The following is a 20,599-nucleotide window of genomic DNA, read 5'->3' on the forward strand; positions in this document are numbered from 1 at the left end:
GATAGATAGATAGATGTTTGTATGTGTGCATGCACAGATGTATCACATCATGCATATTTATAAAAATATAATTCTTTTTACATAATATTTTAATAGAAAATTGAAATGTGTTTTTGTTAGAATTTCAGATCTTTGTGCTTTTACTATATAAGAACATAAGAATGGCCATACTGGGTCAGACCAATGGCTCATCTCACACAGTATCCTGTCTTCTGACAGTGGCCAATGCCAAATGCTTCAGAAGGAATGAACTGAACAGGCAATTATTGAATGATCCATCCCCTGCTGTTCACTCCCACCTTCTGGCAGAGACAGGCTAGCGACACTCAGAACATTGGCTTGCATCATTCACCATCTTGGCTAATGGCCATTAATGGTCATATCCTTCATGAACTTATCTAGTTTGTTTTTAATTCTGTTATAGTTCTGACTTCTGCAACATCCCATTTTGCACAAGTTGACAGTGCATTGTGTGGAGTACTTTCTTTGTTTTAAACCTGTCGCATATTAATTTCCTTCAGTGACCATGGGTTCTTGTGTTATGTAAAGAAATAAATAACAATTCCATATTAACTTTCTTCAAACCAGTCAATATTTCATAGAACTCTGTAATATTTCTACTTTGTCTTCCTTTTTCTAAGCTGAAAAGTCCCAGTCTTTTTACAAAATCCATAGCTGTGGCCCTGACTTGAAAATATAAATTGTCCCCAAATTGGAAATAATTGTGGGTGAGTGGGTGTCAGAGCCCCTCTGCCATGTATATTGGCCAAACTGGACAAAGGATTAATGGACACAAATCAGATATTCAGAAAGAAACACACAGAAATCTGTTGGGGAACATTTTAACTTGCCTGTGGAACTCACTAATGGATCTCAAAGTTTCCATATTATTTCAAGCCAATTTTGAAAACAGCTTGAAAGGAAAGCTGCAGAACTTAATTTCATTTACAAGTTTGATACCTACAATAGAGATTTAAACAAAGACCTTAACTGGATTACCTGCTACATTCCATATCCAAATGACATAAAAAGTCAAACACAAGGTACTTAAGGGTACTTAGAACCCTATCAGCTTCATTTAGCATGGAAACTCTAATTGATTATTATTTTCCCATTTTTCTCCTTTCCTTTCCCTCTCTATCTCCTCTCTTTTTCTGCTATATATTTGGAACCTGGACTCCTTAAACTCCATTCATCTGAAGAAGTGGGTTGTGCCCACAAAAGCTCATGATACCATCTACATGCTTTGTTAGTCTCTAAGGTGCAGCAGGACTATTCATTGTTCTTTAAGTTTTTTTCTATTGCAGACTAACTCGGCTACCCCTCTGAAACCTGTGAATCCATCAAATAGCAATATTACAATATAATATTATTTACACATTAGTTTTATGCTGATTGTTACTTCCAGTGAGCATCAATATCGTGTTATTTATATATGTGCAGAAAATTATATTCTACACATTTTTAAAAGTCTGCCAAGTTATTCTTTAGAAGCCAGGTTTAAACATCCCTAAAACAATATGGACCAGCAATGTCCGTTGAGTCAGGATCCCACTGAAGGATGGCATGGGATATTTCTATTAGTACTTTCTGTGAGCAGGGCTGACATGGGGGGACATGAAGGGTCTTGTTCTCCTCCAGATGAGGGGAGGAGCAGCTGGCAGACAGAGCCGTCCCATCCATAGGATGATTCTTTCAACTGTCCTGGGCCCTGTGCTTTTGGGGCTCCCGTGTGAGGCCCAGAGGTCAACAGCAGAGGGTCAAGCCTCACTGGCAGCAGTGAGAAGTGGAGTGGCTGCAGCACACTCCACTTCCCCAACTGCCAGCTGTGTTGCTCAGGGGAAGGGGCTGGGCAAGGGGTGGGACTGACCCCCACCCTGTACTCACCAGTGCCAGGAAGTGGAGTGATATGGCTAGGAGCTAACGGAGCAGAGCAGACTGGGGTTGGGTTGCTCTGTTTCCCACTGCCCCTGGTGCTTGTGGGGGTGGGGGGAGAGAGGAGGGCAACCCCTACTGCTGGTGCCAGGCCACTGGCTATTCACCTGGGCTGCATCACTCAGGGAAGGGGGCTTACAAGAATTGGTAAAGGGCATGAGGAGGTGGGGCAGGGGCAAAGCACGGGCAGAGGTTTGGGAAAAGGGACAGAATGTGGGCAGAGTGAGGGCAGGAAGAGGCAGATCCCTTCCCAGGCTAAGGTAACAGGGAAAAATCAAAGTGGGGGGGCCGATCATGTGGCTGGTGCCCTCCTTGTGTCCCTGCTCAGAAGTTGCCACTCTCTGTCAGTGTTCTTTCTGGATGGGCGTCAGATAGATAGGACATCAGGCAGAGTGCAGTACACTTGTGCAGAATCATAAATTGGCTATTCCTATTTTCATGGCCAGCATCATTCATTGCTGGTTGATATAAACCCACTGTTCTCCTGTTGTCTTTTTTTTTTTTTCAGACAATGGAGGAAAGTCACTAACATCTTTCTGTACTGTTAGTTTGTCTTCCCAGGAGAACTTTTTGCTATTAGGAACCTGACCACCAATTTTTTCATTAGTGGAACCAAGGATGTATTTAGCCCAGTGTTTTCCTTGATTCTTTGTTTTATGTTTTGTGCTTTGTCAGAGATTCATAATTTAAAGCTTGTGCTATAGCTTCAGGATTCAGACTGAAAAAGGAAAAAGTAGGTCAATTCTGGAAGTGCAGCAGTTATGAAAGGCAAACACATGACTGGGTATGAAGATGTAAGAGAGAGATACAGACACTGTGGGTGTAATGAAATACAATGCCTGAGGCCAGATGCTTTCTCCCCATAACAGATTCTTTATTTCTTCATAACTTTTCTCCTGGATGTGTGGCATTATTATCCTTATGAAATGGCACAGTCCTATTTTTAAGTAAAAATGTCAATGGACTTAACATTTGAAAAGATTTGGTTAAGAATATGTTTAATTGTTATAAAAATTCTTAAATTTCAATTAAAATTTTGGAAAGTATTTCAGAATGTCTATAATTTGACTAAATCCTTCAGACCCTTATTTTTACAGTAAAAATACCCACTATCCATGGGAGCTATGCAGCAACGAAACCTAAAGGGATCTAGATTACTGATTTTAAATATTAAATTATTTCCATATTAGTGCTCAATGGTGAATTTCTGTGAGTCTGAGTACCTCTCTGGAATCCCCTCTGAGTGCAGTCTGGGCTCTAGAACTGCTATGTCCTCATAATTTTCCAGCCTGGTGCTTTGTTATGTGACCTACCATTCTGCTCATTCACCCAGACTCTAACATACAAGTCACCTTTCACTCAGGTGCCATGCCCCAGAGTGCTATGCCTAGCCATTTTTGAATTATATATAAGGCAACACCTGCATCCCCTTTACACTCCAGAATGTACTGCTAGAAATGTACTGCCTTGTACTGCTCAGTTACTTTCTGAGTAATACAAGCTCATAAAGTCTGTCATTTATCAAAGAAAATGAATACACACCAGCCTATATTAACCTGAATAGATTCCCCAAGCCCTTCAGCCAAAACCACACTGATATAGATTAAATATCAAAATAAGTTCATTAACTATAGGAAGATGGTTTCACGAGGCTTACCTGTGTCGATGAAGAAAGGCTTCTTTGGCGGGGCATCGCGTCCAGACTCTCCCGATCTGCCGACAAACAGCTGATCGGCAGATCGGGGCAGCCATTTAAATTTAAATGAAGCCGCGATTATTTTAATCGCGGCTTCATTTCCCTCTTCCGATCTGGCTAATCTACATGCCTCCGTCGAAGGAGGCATGGAGTCTGGACACACCCTAAGTGGTTTATGAATAGAAAAAAGAAAAAAGGAGCAAATTTCAGCTGCCACATTTTTTTATGTATGTGAGACATCTTTTGATCTGCAACACATCATTTCAATCCAAGCTGCCATACATTTGTGTTATATATCAAAAAAGAATGGTAAGACATAACCCTGGAAATTTATAGACATGGGTTCTAGTTCTCAGTCTGCCACAGAATTCTTGTGTAACCCTGAGCAAGTACCATCTGTGCTTCAGTATCTTCATCTGTAAATAATATTTATCTAAGGATGTGAGCCTAATTAATGGTATTTGTAAAAATGCTTTGAGGAAAATTGCTGAAATAATTTTATTTTAGATCTTTTCATCTATTATCTCTTTGTATGTTTCAGTTTGATTTGCACTCTGTTATTGTTTTGACTAACTTAATGGAATTGTAAAAGCTGTAGGTGGAAAAGATCTTTCCCATCATCAAATTCATTTAACTGAAAATGCAAAATTGTTTCCATTATACCTTTTTAAACCTGGACAACAAATACTTCATTTTAATGGGCCAATCAGATCCCTGCTCAAAAACCTCTAATTAATTCACTAACTTTCCCCTTTTTCATTTTCTAGTAGTTTGTCCAATACAAATCTAAGCGTATCAGGCAAAGAGACTTCCTCCATTTCCTTAGGGACACTTTTCTACAGTATAATAGATTTACAATCTGGAAGTCATTCTTAATTTCATCCTGTGATAGCCTTCTGATTTGTAGAAATATATTTCTGGTTATGTGTTCAAAAAATCAATTGAATTGTAGGTCAGGTTACACTAGAGATGCTATTTATTATCTTTTTGATGTATGCCACAGTGCATCTGCTTGGAAGTCCAACATTGCGTTGATAGTTGTGCTTCTAGTGTCATTGGCTTTTTTTTTCTGCTCTCTCCTATCTAAGGTTATGTCTACACTACCATAGTAAATCAACCTCAGGTACACAACTCCAGCTACATTAATAACATAGTGCAGCACGTTTACACCTCAGGGATGGGGGAGTCTGATCCATTTGCCATTTTAGTCAATAACAGTCTTTTAATTGACTTCTGTAGAAGTTAGAGTAGATGGATGCTTTGCTTTATTATTCTGGTTGCAGACAGAGAGGAGTTTGTTTTTTGTTTTTACAAAGTGTTAATTATTTTAACCTTTTTAGTCATTATTAATCTAATAATTAAGTAAACCCACTTCATCATTTTTAATGAGCATAGTTTTTCCCTTCTGTTTTTTTTACCCTGGCATATTTATAAAAGTCCTTAAATACTTTGGTTAACAATAAGCCAGTCTTACATTTTGTTTAATTTAGGCTCGATTCATTTTCCACTGAAGCCAGTTGGGAATAAAATAAAGTCTCTTCTTCGAAGTCTTAACTGTTTTTGAGTATTCTTATTTGGGTACCTACCTGGTTTTCCATTTGTATTAATTACCACCAAACATCTTAAACATTTTCATATTGATTTTCTGACTTCTAATTTTCTATTAATTAAAATGAATTACACTCAGTGACAATGTTATTTAGAGGGAAATTTGAAATTGTTTATCAAACTAAACACATAATACACACTTTGATTTTACTCTTTTTAATGTAAAGGTTGCTGCAGTCTTTAGAAGAATAATGCATAAATAAATAAGACAATAAGTTTGCACCAATTGTAGGATTACATAAATTAAACAATTTTACAGAATTAAATCATCCTTTTTTCTATTTTTGCCAAGTTTATTTTCATCATTTAGTCTTTCATGTCACCATTCTTTCTTTAAACCTATGATTTTCTACATTATTTATAGTTTCCTTCATGCTTGTGTTTAACATGTATTTCTTTTTTCCTTTATTAGAGTATTCAAATTATAAGACAACATACTATCTAAAACAGGTTTTTATTTATTTTATACTTTTTTTGCTTTCTATCTAGGTTTTAAGTTTATTTTATCTTTGGTTCTTAAATTAATTGTAGACGTTATTTTCACCAATTGAAAAGCAGGTGAAAGCAAATTTAAAATACTGTATTACATTTTAAGAAAGTTTGATTAAAATTGGTAACATATCTAATTATTTTATTGCTATACATATTCTTACACTGTTTCTACTCTTTTCCTTTATATGCTAGGTCGTTGTGAATGCCCTCTTAGGAGCAATTCCATCCATTATGAATGTGCTTCTTGTTTGTCTTATATTCTGGCTAATCTTCAGCATCATGGGAGTAAATCTGTTTGCTGGCAAATTCTATTACTGTATTAATACCACAAATGATGAGAGGTTTGATATCAGCCAAATCAACAATTACAGTCAATGTGAGGACCTCATAAAAAACAATGAAACTGCCCGATGGAAAAATGTTAAAGTAAACTTTGATAACGTAGGACTTGGCTATCTTTCTCTGCTTCAAGTAGTAAGTGACTATAATATGGTTCTTGTGTTTACTTGTAGTGAAGAGTAATTTCTCAGTGTTTCTTGTCACTAACCTGTCCTGCATTTAAAAAATATACTTTGTTCGCTACTGTGCCATGAAACTCCTTACATATGGTAGGAATGCTGAGAACAATTTTTTAAAAGACAGATACCTACAGGCATTTATATCTAGCTGTAGAAGAGATCTCACATAGGCAGAAGTGAACATTCACAATATTTGTTGTCTCTCCTTTTGCAAATGGGATTCACTTCCAACTTGCAGTTCATTTCAATTTCCTATATTGTCTCCTTGTATTATGGACAGCAACTTTGGCAGGTATATATGCTATTAAAAGTATATGACTAAAATCACACATCCAAACATAGAAAAAAAAATGAAGGTGAGATGTTGTGGAAAGAAGTAGTGGAACTGAGTGGCAGTAGTGGGGTCCCTTTAAGGAAGGGTGTGGGTCTTGAACACATTGTAGGAAACAGAAGAGCTGACTGGTTGCCTAGTTTCCATGACCAGAACTTGTTGGGAAGTTAGAGGTGTTTCCAAGGTTTAATGAGGAGCGCTAAGTGTGGTTTCAACTCTGAAGCACTGTAGCTTTAACTTTTGGGAATGCCATATATTTTTTGTTTTTTCTTATACTCGTACTTTTGCTTTAAGAAACAAGTTTAAAAATGCATTCTGTAAACTTATAAATATTAGCCAAATCCTTACTTATTGCCACAAAACAAGGAATCACACCATTACATGCAGTGGCGTAGTGAGCGGGCGGGGGACAGTTGCCCCCGGGCGCCACATTAGGGGGGGTGCCAATTTAGTCCCCCTCTGATTCCATCATTCTTCAGCTCGCGTGCTCTTCCTCTGCCCTCCGCCACCATCTAGAGTCTCCTCCCCACCTCTCCACCCCCAGCCCAACCCTCCTCCATCTTTGCTGGCAGGGGAAGGGGAATACACGATACAAGCTCCCCCACCTCTCCTCCTAGAGTCAGACACAGCTGTGCACCAGGTTCGGGGGCCCTCCAAGTGGCAGTAGTGGGACAGAGGTGCAAATTTTTCCTTTGCCCCCAGGTGCATAGCCCCCTCACTACACCTCTGATCACATGAAAACATGCTTAGCACCTCTTGAACACCTTTTGATCTGTTTTTGTTTCTGGCTGACATCTCCAAAAAGCCTTGAGAATACATCAGTTCAATCTGGAAGGCTTATTTCACCATTACTACTACTTTTGCCCTATGGTACAAATTTGGGAGACATAATTCACCATATATCTTAAGTAACTTTATCTATATTTGTGTAATAATTGGTAGTAATCCATTTGTAGCAATGGTAGGACAAATTAGTTACTCCTGATCTAAAGGTAAAATGATACCCATGCACTCAAATGACTACAAAGTATTCAGCATTTGGAGCAATTGGTCTCTGGGCTTAATACACATACTATCAATGCTTCCTCTGTCACTACAAGGATGTGTGGTAGGATTGCTACAGAGGAGGTAAATGAGCCCTGGGATATGCAGTGAGACACATGGAGTAACCACTGCTACTATTGAATAAATAGTATATTTGAGCACCAGAACTTATCAGTGTTCCCTCTAATTTTCCCCACGTGTGGAATGAATTTTGTTATGTACACCAATATGGAGGTACTGAGAGATTTGGACTGTGGGAGAGAGCTCAAGGCTGGGGCAGAGATTTGGGATGTTGGGGTTGTGAGATCTCCAGCCGAGGGTGTGGATGGAATGTGGGATTTGGGGAAGAGGGGAAGAGGGGATTACCATGGCCAAGCAAGGGGTGCCTATCCTGTGGGCCCAGCTCCAGAGCTGCCATGGTGGGGAGAGGCATTTTTTCCCCTCATCTGCAGCAGCATCTGTGCTGAGGATGAGAGGCACTTCTGCCTACTGTGGCAGCTCCAGGACTGGGCCCATGGGATAAGCACCCCCCACCCGCCGGCTGCAGCAGGTTCAGGCCAGGCTAGGCTGGGACCAGGGAGAGGAACCTTTCCCCTGGCTAATGCAGGTCTGGGTTGGGTGGGTTCCCTGAGTGCCTACATTGTGTTTAATATGTTGCTGTGTGCTCATGCAGCATACTGGGAACTTAACTCGTGACATGCAGAGTACATTTTACAACTATGGAGGTGTACCATATAATAAATATGTAGTCAGCTAAATGCAATACCTATGTACAATCTTTTACTATGGAGGATGATATATCTATTTAAAATTCTCATCTGAATTTGTACCATCGGAAACAAAGTTACATTGAGCGGGGGATGTATTATGGTTTATAAGATGTAAACTGTTCTTGATTTCAGTTACAGCTGAGTTGGCTTTTTGCACTTATATGTATTCATATGTATGCATATTTATTATACTGACTATATCCATGGTTATTCCTTGTGTCACAGCTGTATACACATGGCAGTAAACACATTCTGTGCAAATATATATGTATTTTAGTACAAAAACTAACTCTATCGTAACAGTGAAAGTCAAGAGCAGACTATATCATAGAACATGATACATCCCCACACAGAAAGTATCTTTGTTTCCAATAATGTGTATGCAGATGGGAATTTTTAATAAATATATTGTATCTTGTAGTAAAAGATTATGTATTTTATTTAGCTGATTATGTATTTATTATAATTATTTATGATTCTTGTATGTAAATAAAGAAACAAGGTGAAAGCCAAATATTTGTCTTGTACCATACCCATATTTTAAAATGAATATGAACATAGTTTGTTTTCAGTTCATAAACAGTATGTCGAGTTAAGCCAGTTTCTAAGGACAGCAGAAGTTGAGTACATATGTTTTGTTTATAGGCCACATTTAAAGGATGGATGGATATAATGTATGCAGCCGTGGATTCTCGAAATGTAAGTATATTAGCTTTGATTGTGTGAACTCTGTGATCACAGTAATGAGTGGCACTGGAAATGAGATAACATGAAGCTATATAGTTCCATCAAGCACAAAAAGTAGAAAAGAGTATGAAAATACAAAACAGAAGGAGATCTGGGAAGATTTTTATGGTCTTATATACTCTGTAGCACAACAGGACCAAATTCCACAGTAACTTTAACTTATTTTCTTTTCCCATGAAATATCCTTGGCTCTTAAGCGGACACTGATGAAGCTATGACTCATAGTTGGAAAGTCATTGATGTAAAATTTGTAGGCAATTATTTGCAAGAATTTATTTTCAAGGATGAAGTTGTTTTTCAAGAAGCTTGGCTCCACTCCTTAAGCCTCAGTTCCTGTACTGTTCTGTGCTCCTTTTAGCTCATCAGTTTATCCTTCTTTCTCTCTCTGCTGTCAGGCTACATTCAGGTTGTCTGTGTCTAGACTGGCAAGTTTTTCTGCAAAAGCACCTGCTTTTGCGGAAAAACTTGCCAGCTGTCTACACTGGCCGCTTGAATTTCCGCAAGAACACTGACGATCTCATGTAAGAAATCAGTGCTTCTTGCGGAACTACTATGCTGCTCCCATTTGAGCAAAAGTCCTTTTGCGCAAAGCTTTTGTGCAAAAGGGCCAGTGTAGACAGCTCAGATTTGTTTTGCGCAAAAAAGCCCCGATCACGAAAATGGCAATCGGGGCTTTTTTGCGCAAAAGTGCATCTAGATTGACACAGAGGCTTTTCCACAAAAAGTGCTTTTGTGGAGAAGCGTCCATGCCAATCTAGACGTTCTTTTCCGCAAATGCTTTTAATGGAAAACTTTTCTGTTAAAAGCATTTGTGAAAAATCATGCCAGTCTAGACGTAGCCGTTACGTCTAGACTGCAGGCTTCTTTTGGAAGAAGCTTTTTTGGAAGACATTTTCTGAAAAACTTCTTCTGAAATAGAGCATCCATACTGTCAAAGCACATCAAAAAAGCAATCTGCTTTTTCGAAAGATAGCATCCACACTGAATGGATGCTTTCTCTCATTTAAATCTGTGGAGCCACCAGTGCACCTGTGCTTTTTCCGCTTTCCTCTTCTTTTGAAAGAACTCCCTCTTCCCCATCCACACATGCCTTTTTCAGAAAGAGCTCTTTCGGAAAAAGACTTCTTCCTCATAGAAAGAGGTTTACCAATGTCAGAAAAAACCCTCTGTTCTTTCAATTTTTTTTCGAAAGAACGTGATTTCAGTGTGGACGTGAGTGAAGTTTTTTCAGAAAAATTGCCATTTTTCTGAAAAATCTCTGCAGTGTAGACAAACCCTCTGGTCCCAAACCTCCTGCTCCTATAATTCTATTAACTCCCTTGTTTCAGTTAAAAGTGGTCAGAAGGGGCAGCTGAAGGGAGGCCTTGCCAGGAAAGGAAAACAAAATGTCTGGAGCCTAGCTATATCAAAATGCCAGATTCAATGACAGAAATGATGGACTCCACCATGGTATCTTTGAAAAAAGTCAGTTTATATGCCCCTGGAATTGCAGAAACCTCAAGAAACTGACAAAGAAAAATGGATCAGTTCACACCTCTTAGAGCATGGGTAATCTGTTATATTTTATCTGGATCCAAACTTCTTGGTCTAAGTGCTGACTCCAGAGAAAATAGTATAACAGATAGATTTCAGGTTCTTTCCAAAAGCATCTGGCAATTTGGATTTGGCCTGCAGTCTGCCTACTGACTACCCAGTCTCAAAGCTAATGTTTCAGGTTGTCTATAGATTGAGGCAGATGACCAAAGGCTGCTGATGCGAGAAGAGAAAGGAGACAATTGCCCCAGGGACCAGCAGTTTAAAAGGGACCAGGGTTCCAGGCCACCACCACTGCTAGGGTACGTCTAGACTACCGCGTTTTGTCGACAGAAGTTTTGTCGACAGATACTGTCGACAAAACTTCCGTTGACAAAGAGCGTCCAGAAACATTGAGTTCTGTCGACAAAGCAAGCTGCTTTGTCGACAGAACTCCATAGTCTGGACACAATGTTACAGGCAATAACACCTTCTGTCGACAGAGTTCTGTCTACAGAAGGTGTTATGCCTTGTAAAATGAGGTATACCAGCGTCGACAAAACTGCTGAGTTCTGTCGACGTTATGTCGACAGAACTCAGCGATAGTGTAGACGCTGGTATAGTTTTGTTGACAAAAGTCCACTTTTGTCGACAAAACTAGGTAGTCTAGACACACCCCTAGAGTCCTGAGCCCTTTAAATTGTTGCCAGAGAGTCACACAGCATGATCTAGGTGGCACTTGGTGGGGAAGGCCAGCCCCTAGCCCTGCCCTTTTCACCCAAGGTTCTGCCCTTTTCAGGGGGCCCAGAGCCAAGCCCCACCCCCCAGCATTGCCCAGGGTGCAGTAAAGTCTGTTGCCAGCCCTGCCGGTGTTGTGTTTGTTTACACTCATTTCACATTTTCAAGTGTTTTTTTTTTTTCAACCACCATCAGGGCTAGAAACTGATTTTTTAATGAACACTCAGACTGTGGAAGAGTCTCATGGCAGGGAGGTGAATTCTGGAGCTTCAGAATCAGAGTACATTGAGTCTAGTTCATAAGATGGATGAGTCAGAATAATGGAGCCTTAGGGTTATATAACAAATAAGGCTTCTGACATGTAGTTTTCACACATGTTTTTTAGGTATTGGATCAGCCTAAGTATGAAGACAACCTGTATATGTATCTTTACTTTGTCATCTTTATCATCTTTGGATCATTCTTCACCCTGAACCTTTTCATTGGTGTCATCATAGATAATTTCAACCAACAAAAAAAGAAGATAAGTATTTTGTCGCTGTTCTAAAAAAAAGCTAAATACAAAATTATTGCTTGTTTTGGTGCCTACCATACAATGAATTACTGTAGTGACTTCAGATCAGAAAAAATATTAAACTTTTTACTTTTTCTGATGAACATTTATCATCATTTTCTGTAACATGCAGTATGTAATGTAAATGGCTTTAACTATAATCATTCCATGTAACATTGCAGGATGGATGAATTAGAAAACCATACACATGAGCATGTATAGCCAAATTAGAAAAAAGAAAAAAGTCCATATCTTAAAAGTTATCTTATTAAAAAAAAAGCTAGAGATTTAAAAAATGTTGGCTACACTGATGTTTGAGATCTCTCAAATGTAAATGTATAATTCTTAGTTGTAGGCATCATGTTATCCTTTGTACTCTATTGAGTCTTAATTTTTGCTGTAGCGCTAAATAAATACTATCTGTACTTGAGCTACAGGACTAAATACATTAGACCATAGCAGGAAAAGACTGTCATCCCAGATGGGGAATGAGGTTAGCATGGGGGGAACCCAGTCTGACTTAGTTTTCTTTGCTGGCCCCCACATTGATCAGTTGGGTGAGCTTCTGTCCCATGTGGTGATCTTGTGGGTAGAGCGGGAAGGGTTGCTGAGTCCATGTTGTACTGGGTCTAGGAAGGCAGGGAGTCCAGTCTGACTCTGTTTGCCCCCTGCAACATTTACCATGCCTTCATTGGCAGCTCCTGTGTATACTCAGTACAGTATGTGCTGCTGTTTTGGCAGAGGTATGAGCCAGGACATAGAATATTCATATTTATTTATTATTTAGGCATTTTCCTAAGGAGCAAACACAAGAGAAGGAAAGGGTTTTTTTCACATTTCATGCCTTGGCAAAATCTGAAATTGCATGGGACAAAGAAAAGGCACGTCTGTTACCTCAGTGCATTCCCCCTGCAAAATATTGAAGACTTTCTGTAAACACTGGATGTTTGAGAGCTTCTCAAAGAAAAACTTACAAAAATCTTATAGAATGGAAAGTGTCAGGCAACCTAAATTCAGGAGCTACTACCAGTTCCCCATATACTGACAAATAAAGATAAGCACGCAAGTCAGTGTTTATGCCCATTCAGTCCTTGATATCTGCTAAGAGTGAGAACATGAATGATAATACTAATTTTATGGTGGTTGTAACTAATCAATGGAGTTACATGGTTGTAACCAGTTTTGATTTCATTTCTTTACTTTGGAGGCCAAGACATCTTTATGACAGAAGAACAAAAGAAATATTACAATGCAATGAAAAAGTTGGGTTCCAAGAAACCACAAAAACCTATACCCCGGCCAGCGGTAAGAATGAATGTATTTCCCTCCCCTACTGTTTAAATGATGTATTGGCTTACGTTTCACCTAAAGCAAACTTTGTCTCCCTTTAAATACAAATGGATTTTTTTAAACTAAACTTCTTGGTAGTGGAGGACCCTTCTTTTGCTTTGAATTATCACTCTACAGCTGTTGGAAGACTAGAGGGATTGTAGATGGCATCCTTCAAAACACTCATCTGTCTAAAACAACTAACTTCCAGCTCAAGTCCTGTGAGTGTTAAATGTGTCAAGATCTTAGCAAGGAAACCTCTTATCAGGCCAAGAGGGGTTCTGCAGCTATTATGTGGAAGCCATGTCATATGTCTCTTACATGTCTGTAATTTGATATACAGAACTGGAGTATCTGCAGTGGTGGATGCTTGGCCTCTCTTCCACAGCCTACAGGAGCAGCTACGCAGTACAGCTCTGCACTGCTCAAAGTGTGCACCTACCTCATGCAAAGAACCCTGCATTTCCTGTTCTGTGTGTAGTGGAACCGTACTGATTTAGCTATATCTTCAACAGCTGTCCAGAGGAAAAGATTTGCTCTAATGAATTTTTTATACTTAATTGAGGCTGAAGATTTTATTAGTAATACAAAAAGTATTTCTTAGGGAAAGAAGGGAAGTGATGGCCATGGACAAAAAGTAAACTTGTTTGCCTGTTTTGCCAAAGCTGAACTTTTTTTTAGCCTGGTGTATCACTAACGTGCATATATTAAAATGAATGTCAGTAAGACAACCAAATCTCGTAGCTTTGAAAATCTTTCCTTTAATATGTGTAAGTAGAATCTTTGGAGGCCTAACTACTGAATTTGTGTGAAAAAGTATGTGTATGCATACTAAAAGGAGACACTTAAAATGCACTTCTGAGTGTACAACTAATAATAATATATAACACCAATACAGTTAAGCTTGGAACTGATTTTTATCAGTAAATGTCTGTAAATGTTGATTTCACTGTAAACACATAAACCAATGAAAAATATTTCAAAATATTTCAAAAATAAATACGAATTTACAGATAGTTGAAGTAAGAAAAACACTCCTTGAAAATTTATTAGAGTTTGATTTGTGAATAATTACTTTGTATATTTTGGTGTGATGTTGACAATCTGTGTTTAACAGTTATCAAACTTTAATTTTTTTAAATCCCTGTGTCTGCTGTCATTAAATAATTGTCAGATTGTATTGTCTGACCCCCCATGACTGAAAATTTAAATTGATAAACTTTGAAAAAATGGTTAAAACATTGGTGTCGTTTGTTGAAATTATAAAAAATAAAAATTGAGTTCCACTAAACCATAGATTTAGTTAATTTATTTGTAGCAATTTGGGAATGAAATTTATATCCCAGGTGTAGGCATGATGCATTCTTTTTTATCCACAGAACAAATTCCAAGGCATGGTCTTTGATTTTGTGACAAAACAAGTATTTGACATCAGCATCATGATTCTTATCTGCCTTAACATGGTCACCATGATGGTAGAAACAGACGACCAGAGTGATGAGATGCAAGATAATTTATGGTGGATTAACCTTGTGTTCATTGTCCTTTTCACTGGAGAATGTATTTTGAAACTGATTTCACTCCGTTATTACTACTTCACCATAGGGTGGAACATTTTTGATTTTGTAGTTGTCATTCTCTCCATAGTAGGTAAGTACAGTTTACTTTAAGAAGGGACTAAAAAAGTGAAAATTAAAAATTTGTTTTAAGAATTTTAAGTTCCTTAACATTTGACTTGAAGAGAGTCAGATTCTTTAGTTTGTCATTTTTCTTGTACCATATTGTGCATTTAATAAAAGAACTGTATATTAAGAAATTCATTTCAATTAAGAATCAGATTTGATTATCATTTTCGGTATCAGAAATTAAACAGTAAGTTTTTCAACCCTCCAGAATTGTCCTGGAGTCTCCAAGAATTAAAGAATATGTCTTGTGATGAAACCTCAAGGAACACATCCAACCAAAATTGGCAACCCTATCAGATCCCAACTCTGAGTGCATTAGAAATTGCATATCACTCCAGTATTGAAACAAACCAGTAAATGGAAAGTCTGTTTTGAGGAAATGAACACACTTTATTAGTGGTACTCACAGGGAAAAATTGTGCAACAATGAGATGATAGTCAGCATTAACAGCAAAAGAACCTTCTCATTTTACTCTTTAGTGTTGACAGCATGACCCTAAATAGCAAGTCAACAACCCTCACCCTTTCTGCTGTAGAGCAGGGGCAGCCCGTCCATATAGGTGAACTAGGTGGTCGCCTAGGGCGCCACATTAAATGGGGCACGAAATGGTGGCACAATATCGTTGAGGGGTTTGGAGGTGGGGGCGCCAATTGCATGGTTCGCCTAGGGCACCAGTTGCTGGCAGCTAGTCTAGGGCCGTCCCTGCTGTAGAGCCACCTCTGTCACTTACACCTGAGGGCTCCTTGCCTATTAACTCAGGAGCACCAAAGGAAAGAACAGGGCTGGAGCAAGTGTATCTACAAAGATGTAGTTCAAATGGCCTATTTCTCTGTCTAGATCACAGGAGCAGAAAGGGCTGCCTGGAATAGGTACGAATCCTTCTCCCTGGTCTTGCAGGATTCTTCAGTCTATGATCTGATTTTATGGCCTATGATTTAGGAACAGGATGTGACCTATTGCTATCTTTTCAGTGGCTGGAAAGGTCACACTTTTTCTGCTTCTTTGATGTCATAATAAAGACATTTTCTGCCACTTTTTCCTTCTAGGAAGGCTTTCATTGCTGGTTTATTTACATACTGGTTTGCTGTGGAATTCCCATTAAATTTACAGTCACATTATTTCATGGGTGATTAAAGAGTTAAGTACTTATATAATTTACATATTTAATTTAAACAATTTCATTTTAATGGATTGCATTGTAATTCACTATCAGAAACTATAAATAGGGCATTCCTTCATCTTAATATAGATTACTTCTATTACAATTAAACAGAAAAATATTCTACAAACTTCAGTATCCCCCAATCTATTCAATAACAGATCAGAGAAGTTTATTAGTGGACACCAGTTTCAGATAAAAATATATAGACATGCCATCTAAATGTATAAACCTCTTTGATACACTTTTACAAAATCCTGCAAAGTGGAGACATTCTGGCTGAATTTTTTTAAGATTTGCATAGCATGCCATACTGTAAGTTTGGTTAAAATGAACTAAAAGTCCACAATGCAAACTTCTGCTATTTGAATGTTTGCTTCACTTCTCATTGGTAAAATCTGTATTGAACAGTACAAATCTTTAGTAGTTGCCACTACGTTTTAATATATATTTTACTAACTAATTTATTTTTAACAGGTATGTTTCTGGCTGACCTGATTGAAAAATATTTTGTGTCCCCCACCTTGTTCAGAGTTATCCGACTTGCCAGAATAGGACGAATCCTGCGTCTCATTAAGGGTGCAAAAGGGATCCGCACTCTGCTTTTTGCTTTGATGATGTCTCTTCCTGCTTTGTTTAACATTGGTCTCCTGCTTTTTCTGGTCATGTTTATCTATGCTATATTTGGAATGTCCAACTTTGCCTACGTTAAGAGGGAAGTTGGGATTGATGACATGTTCAACTTTGAAACTTTTGGCAACAGCATGATCTGCCTATTTCAAATTACTACGTCAGCTGGTTGGGATGGCTTGTTAGCACCAATTCTTAACAGTGGAGAACCAGACTGTGACCCTAATAAAGATCACCCAGGAAGCTCTGTTAAAGGAGACTGTGGTAACCCTTCAGTTGGGATTTTCTTTTTTGTCAGTTATATTATCATATCATTTTTAGTTGTAGTAAACATGTATATTGCTGTTATTTTGGAGAACTTCAGTGTCGCCACAGAAGAAAGTGCTGAGCCCTTGAGCGAGGACGACTTTGAGATGTTCTATGAGGTTTGGGAAAAGTTTGATCCAGATGCAACTCAGTTCATAGAATTCAGTAAACTCTCTGATTTTGCAGCTTCATTGGATCCTCCTCTTCTTATAGCAAAACCAAATAAAGTTCAGCTTATTGCAATGGATCTGCCCATGGTGAGTGGGGACAGAATTCACTGCCTTGACATCTTGTTTGCTTTTACAAAGCGTGTTTTGGGGGAAAGTGGAGAAATGGATACACTTCGAATACAAATGGAAGATCGGTTTATGGCAGCCAACCCTTCTAAAGTCTCCTATGAACCGATCACAACAACATTAAAACGAAAACAAGAGGAAGTATCTGCTGTCATTATTCAGCGTGCTTTCAGACGTTACCTTTTAAAGCAAAAAATTAAAAAAGTTTCATGTATGTTTAAACAAGATAAAGACAAAGATGAGGATGACCTGCCTATGAAAGAAGAGATGATTATTGATAAACTGAATGAGAACTCCACTCCAGAAAAAACAGATATGACCCCTTCCACAACTTCTCCACCTTCCTATGATAGTGTAACAAAGCCAGACAAAGAGAAATATGAAAAAGACAAATCAGAAAAAGAAGATAAAGGTAAAGACATCAGGGAAAGTAAAAAGTAACAAAGAATTACATTGGTGATATGTGGTTTAAAGCCTGAGAAAGTGACATATTTGTGTCAACAAGACTCCTGTAATGAGGTCTATGCCAAACTGACAGTTTTTACTTATATAAATATATATATATATAATGATTTTATATATATATATATACTTAAGGTCAGTGCCTATAACAAGACAGTGACCCCTCGTCATCAAACTGTGACTCTGTAAAACAGGGTAACAACCTTGACAGGAGGTTATTGTTTTCATTACCAGCTGATGCTGCTGAAGAGGAGACAAAATGGCTACTCAGACTGTAGGGACCAGTTTAAAAAAAAAGGTGCAAACCTCCAATTTCTGTTTAACAAAAACACTTGAGTACAATAATTGTATCCACTGTCTGCATTTCAACTGCTATATTTGCCATATTTTTACAAAAATTGGTGTTGGTGAATTTATCATTTTTTTTAATTCACAGGTTGTTTACTATTATATGTGACTATTTTTGTAAATGGGTTTTGTGTTGGGGAAGAGGATTTGAGGACCAGGTGTTCTATCCTCTGATTCTCTATAATGTACAGACAGAAGTGATTTGCATGAAGGCATGCTGCACTCATTGTACATGCATGGAAAACACATGACATCAGTCGCACAAAGCAAGAGTTTTAACTACTTCCATGTTTCAGGGTGGCTCGATATTTTGAGGTGCTTAATGAAAGTATTCATCTTGTGTCTCATCCAGACAAATTTTAATGTGCCTGTAAAGTCCCATAGAATCTACAATAATAAAACAGATATTTTATTTTTTCACAAGTCATTAAATTATAGTTGATACAAACTTCTCTGAGAAAAAAATGTTGACGATATAAACTTGATTTTTTTTTGTTAAGTGTTCTTCTGTGGAGAACAAAATACTCATTTAATCTAATCTAGAAAATTGAACTGACCAAAAAACGTCAACCTTTATAAAGCTGTTCTGCTTCACCCTGCAGTATCATTTAGCCATCTTCTACTCTCAGCAAGGTTGACATTGTATGTGTCAATGAAATAATATTGTCTATGTAAATAGTTACTTTACCACGTGGTGCATGTTTGAGCAAACAAATAATGACCTGAGCACAATATTTATTGCATCAAATATGTACCATGATAAGTGTAGTTTGCAAGCTTTCAACAGATAATATTATGTATTCTGTACCATTATAGATATTTTGCAGGCTATCACTGATGCATGTTTATCTTGCCTTTGCTGCTGTATTTTACTCCTTCCACTGTTCAAAAGTCTAATATGGGAAGCCATATGTCAGTGGTAAAGTGAAACAAATTGTTCAACCAGAAATCATTTCTTCATATCATCAAGCAATAGTTTGCAGCTATTAAAGAGCTTCTTGCTTTGCATTCTTAAATTTTACGTGACTACTGTACGGTGTATAGCCAGACTGTACAGGACATGTTGCAAACTGCTTAATCTGTTGAAAATACATGGATAGAATTTTCTAAGAAAATATAAATACTGTAAAAATATCATTTTATTTTATTTTTCAGCATTTTGTACATAGAATCAGAAATTAAAATTATCTTCAGGTTGATGTCACAGTCACTTTTGTTACTTTCTGTCCATAGCACTTTTTAATCAAAGAACTTCACAAAATAAGAGTAAAGGAGAGAATGAGGTAGTTTTAGGTTTCTGCTTCTTTTTATTAGTACTGTATTTTTGCACACATTTTAATGTGAAATAAATTTAAAAATGAGTCTGAAATGCACTTGCTTCCAAATAGATATAACATGTAATTGAAATGTGGTGGGAAAGATTTGTTTGAAATCCTAGCACTGCCTGCGTCAGAAATTTCAAGGTAATCCGTTTATTCATGGAATCATTGATCTCTACCAGTGTTTGTTTACATAGACTATTCTTATTCTTGTTGATTCATGCTGCACTAGAACTGTTCTAAATATACTAAGGGATAGACAGTGTCTTTTTCACAAGAAATAAGTAGCAGACTTGTATAAATGATCACATCAGGACATTTGTGTTTCTTACACAAGCAAAAATTAAATGTTGATTCCTCCTTTAACTAAAACTATTGACTTGTGTGTTGGTGAACTGCATGCAGGAAAATGCTATTACCATAAAGAACGGTAAACCACATTACAGTTGAGCCAAAAGAATAAAGATTTCTTTTTTATTGTATTTAATTGTTGTCTTTGTTTTTATCACAAACAAATAATGCATGTCAAAATGTATTATACATTTTAAAAGGCTACACCGATTTGCAAACATGAACAAGAATTAAAAGTCTTTTTTATTTAAAAATGTGCATGAAACAAAATAATTTTGTACTGTATACCTATATATACCCAAATATAATTTATATCTTTTGCAGTAGGATGATGTTTTAAACCTCAGTGTTAGCGAACTTGATTTGTATTTCCCTTTGAAGGTGGATTCTTCAGGCTGATTAAACACTACTTAAAATTGCTGTACACTTACGTGTAATGTTGGGGAGGCGCTGGTGGCCATGGTGCATGTAGGTGCTAGTGGCGTAGGAAAGGATACAAGAATGGTCCTGGAGGGTAAATTTAGGGTGGGAGGTTAAGAGATTGAAGTCCCCCCTCCATGGTAGCATTTTCTGAGATGCTTCCATGTCCATGTAAAGGAACAGTTAGACAGGCAGAACTGCAGGATCTCAATCCATGGATGAGACAATGGTGTAGAGAGGAGGTATTTAAATATATTAGGAACTAGAGAAACTTTTGGGAAACCAGGAGCCTATAAAGGAAGTAGGAATGTCAACATGTAGTTGACTACACGATTAACTGATAAGCCTG

At 37.7% G+C, this 20,599-nt stretch overlaps 1 protein-coding gene across 1 annotated transcript in view; it reads left to right on the forward strand.

Annotated features, from left to right (window-relative positions):
* The window catches only part of LOC102446022 (sodium channel protein type 2 subunit alpha), a 113,749-nt gene extending 93,825 nt beyond the window's left edge, over positions 1 to 19,924 (forward strand). Inside the window, exons 22-27 of the mRNA XM_006137325.4 lie at positions 5,924 to 6,205; positions 9,040 to 9,093; positions 11,777 to 11,914; positions 13,145 to 13,249; positions 14,653 to 14,923; positions 16,596 to 19,924. Of these exons, the coding sequence (XP_006137387.1) occupies positions 5,924 to 6,205; positions 9,040 to 9,093; positions 11,777 to 11,914; positions 13,145 to 13,249; positions 14,653 to 14,923; positions 16,596 to 17,791 (2,046 nt within the window). The 3' untranslated portion in view covers positions 17,792 to 19,924. The remainder of the gene's footprint in view (positions 1 to 5,923; positions 6,206 to 9,039; positions 9,094 to 11,776; positions 11,915 to 13,144; positions 13,250 to 14,652; positions 14,924 to 16,595) is intronic.
* Positions 19,925 to 20,599: the final 675 nt, after the last annotated feature.

The sequence above is a fragment of the Pelodiscus sinensis genome, chromosome 7, assembly GCF_049634645.1.
Source record: "Pelodiscus sinensis isolate JC-2024 chromosome 7, ASM4963464v1, whole genome shotgun sequence".
NCBI lineage: Eukaryota > Metazoa > Chordata > Testudines > Trionychidae > Pelodiscus > Pelodiscus sinensis.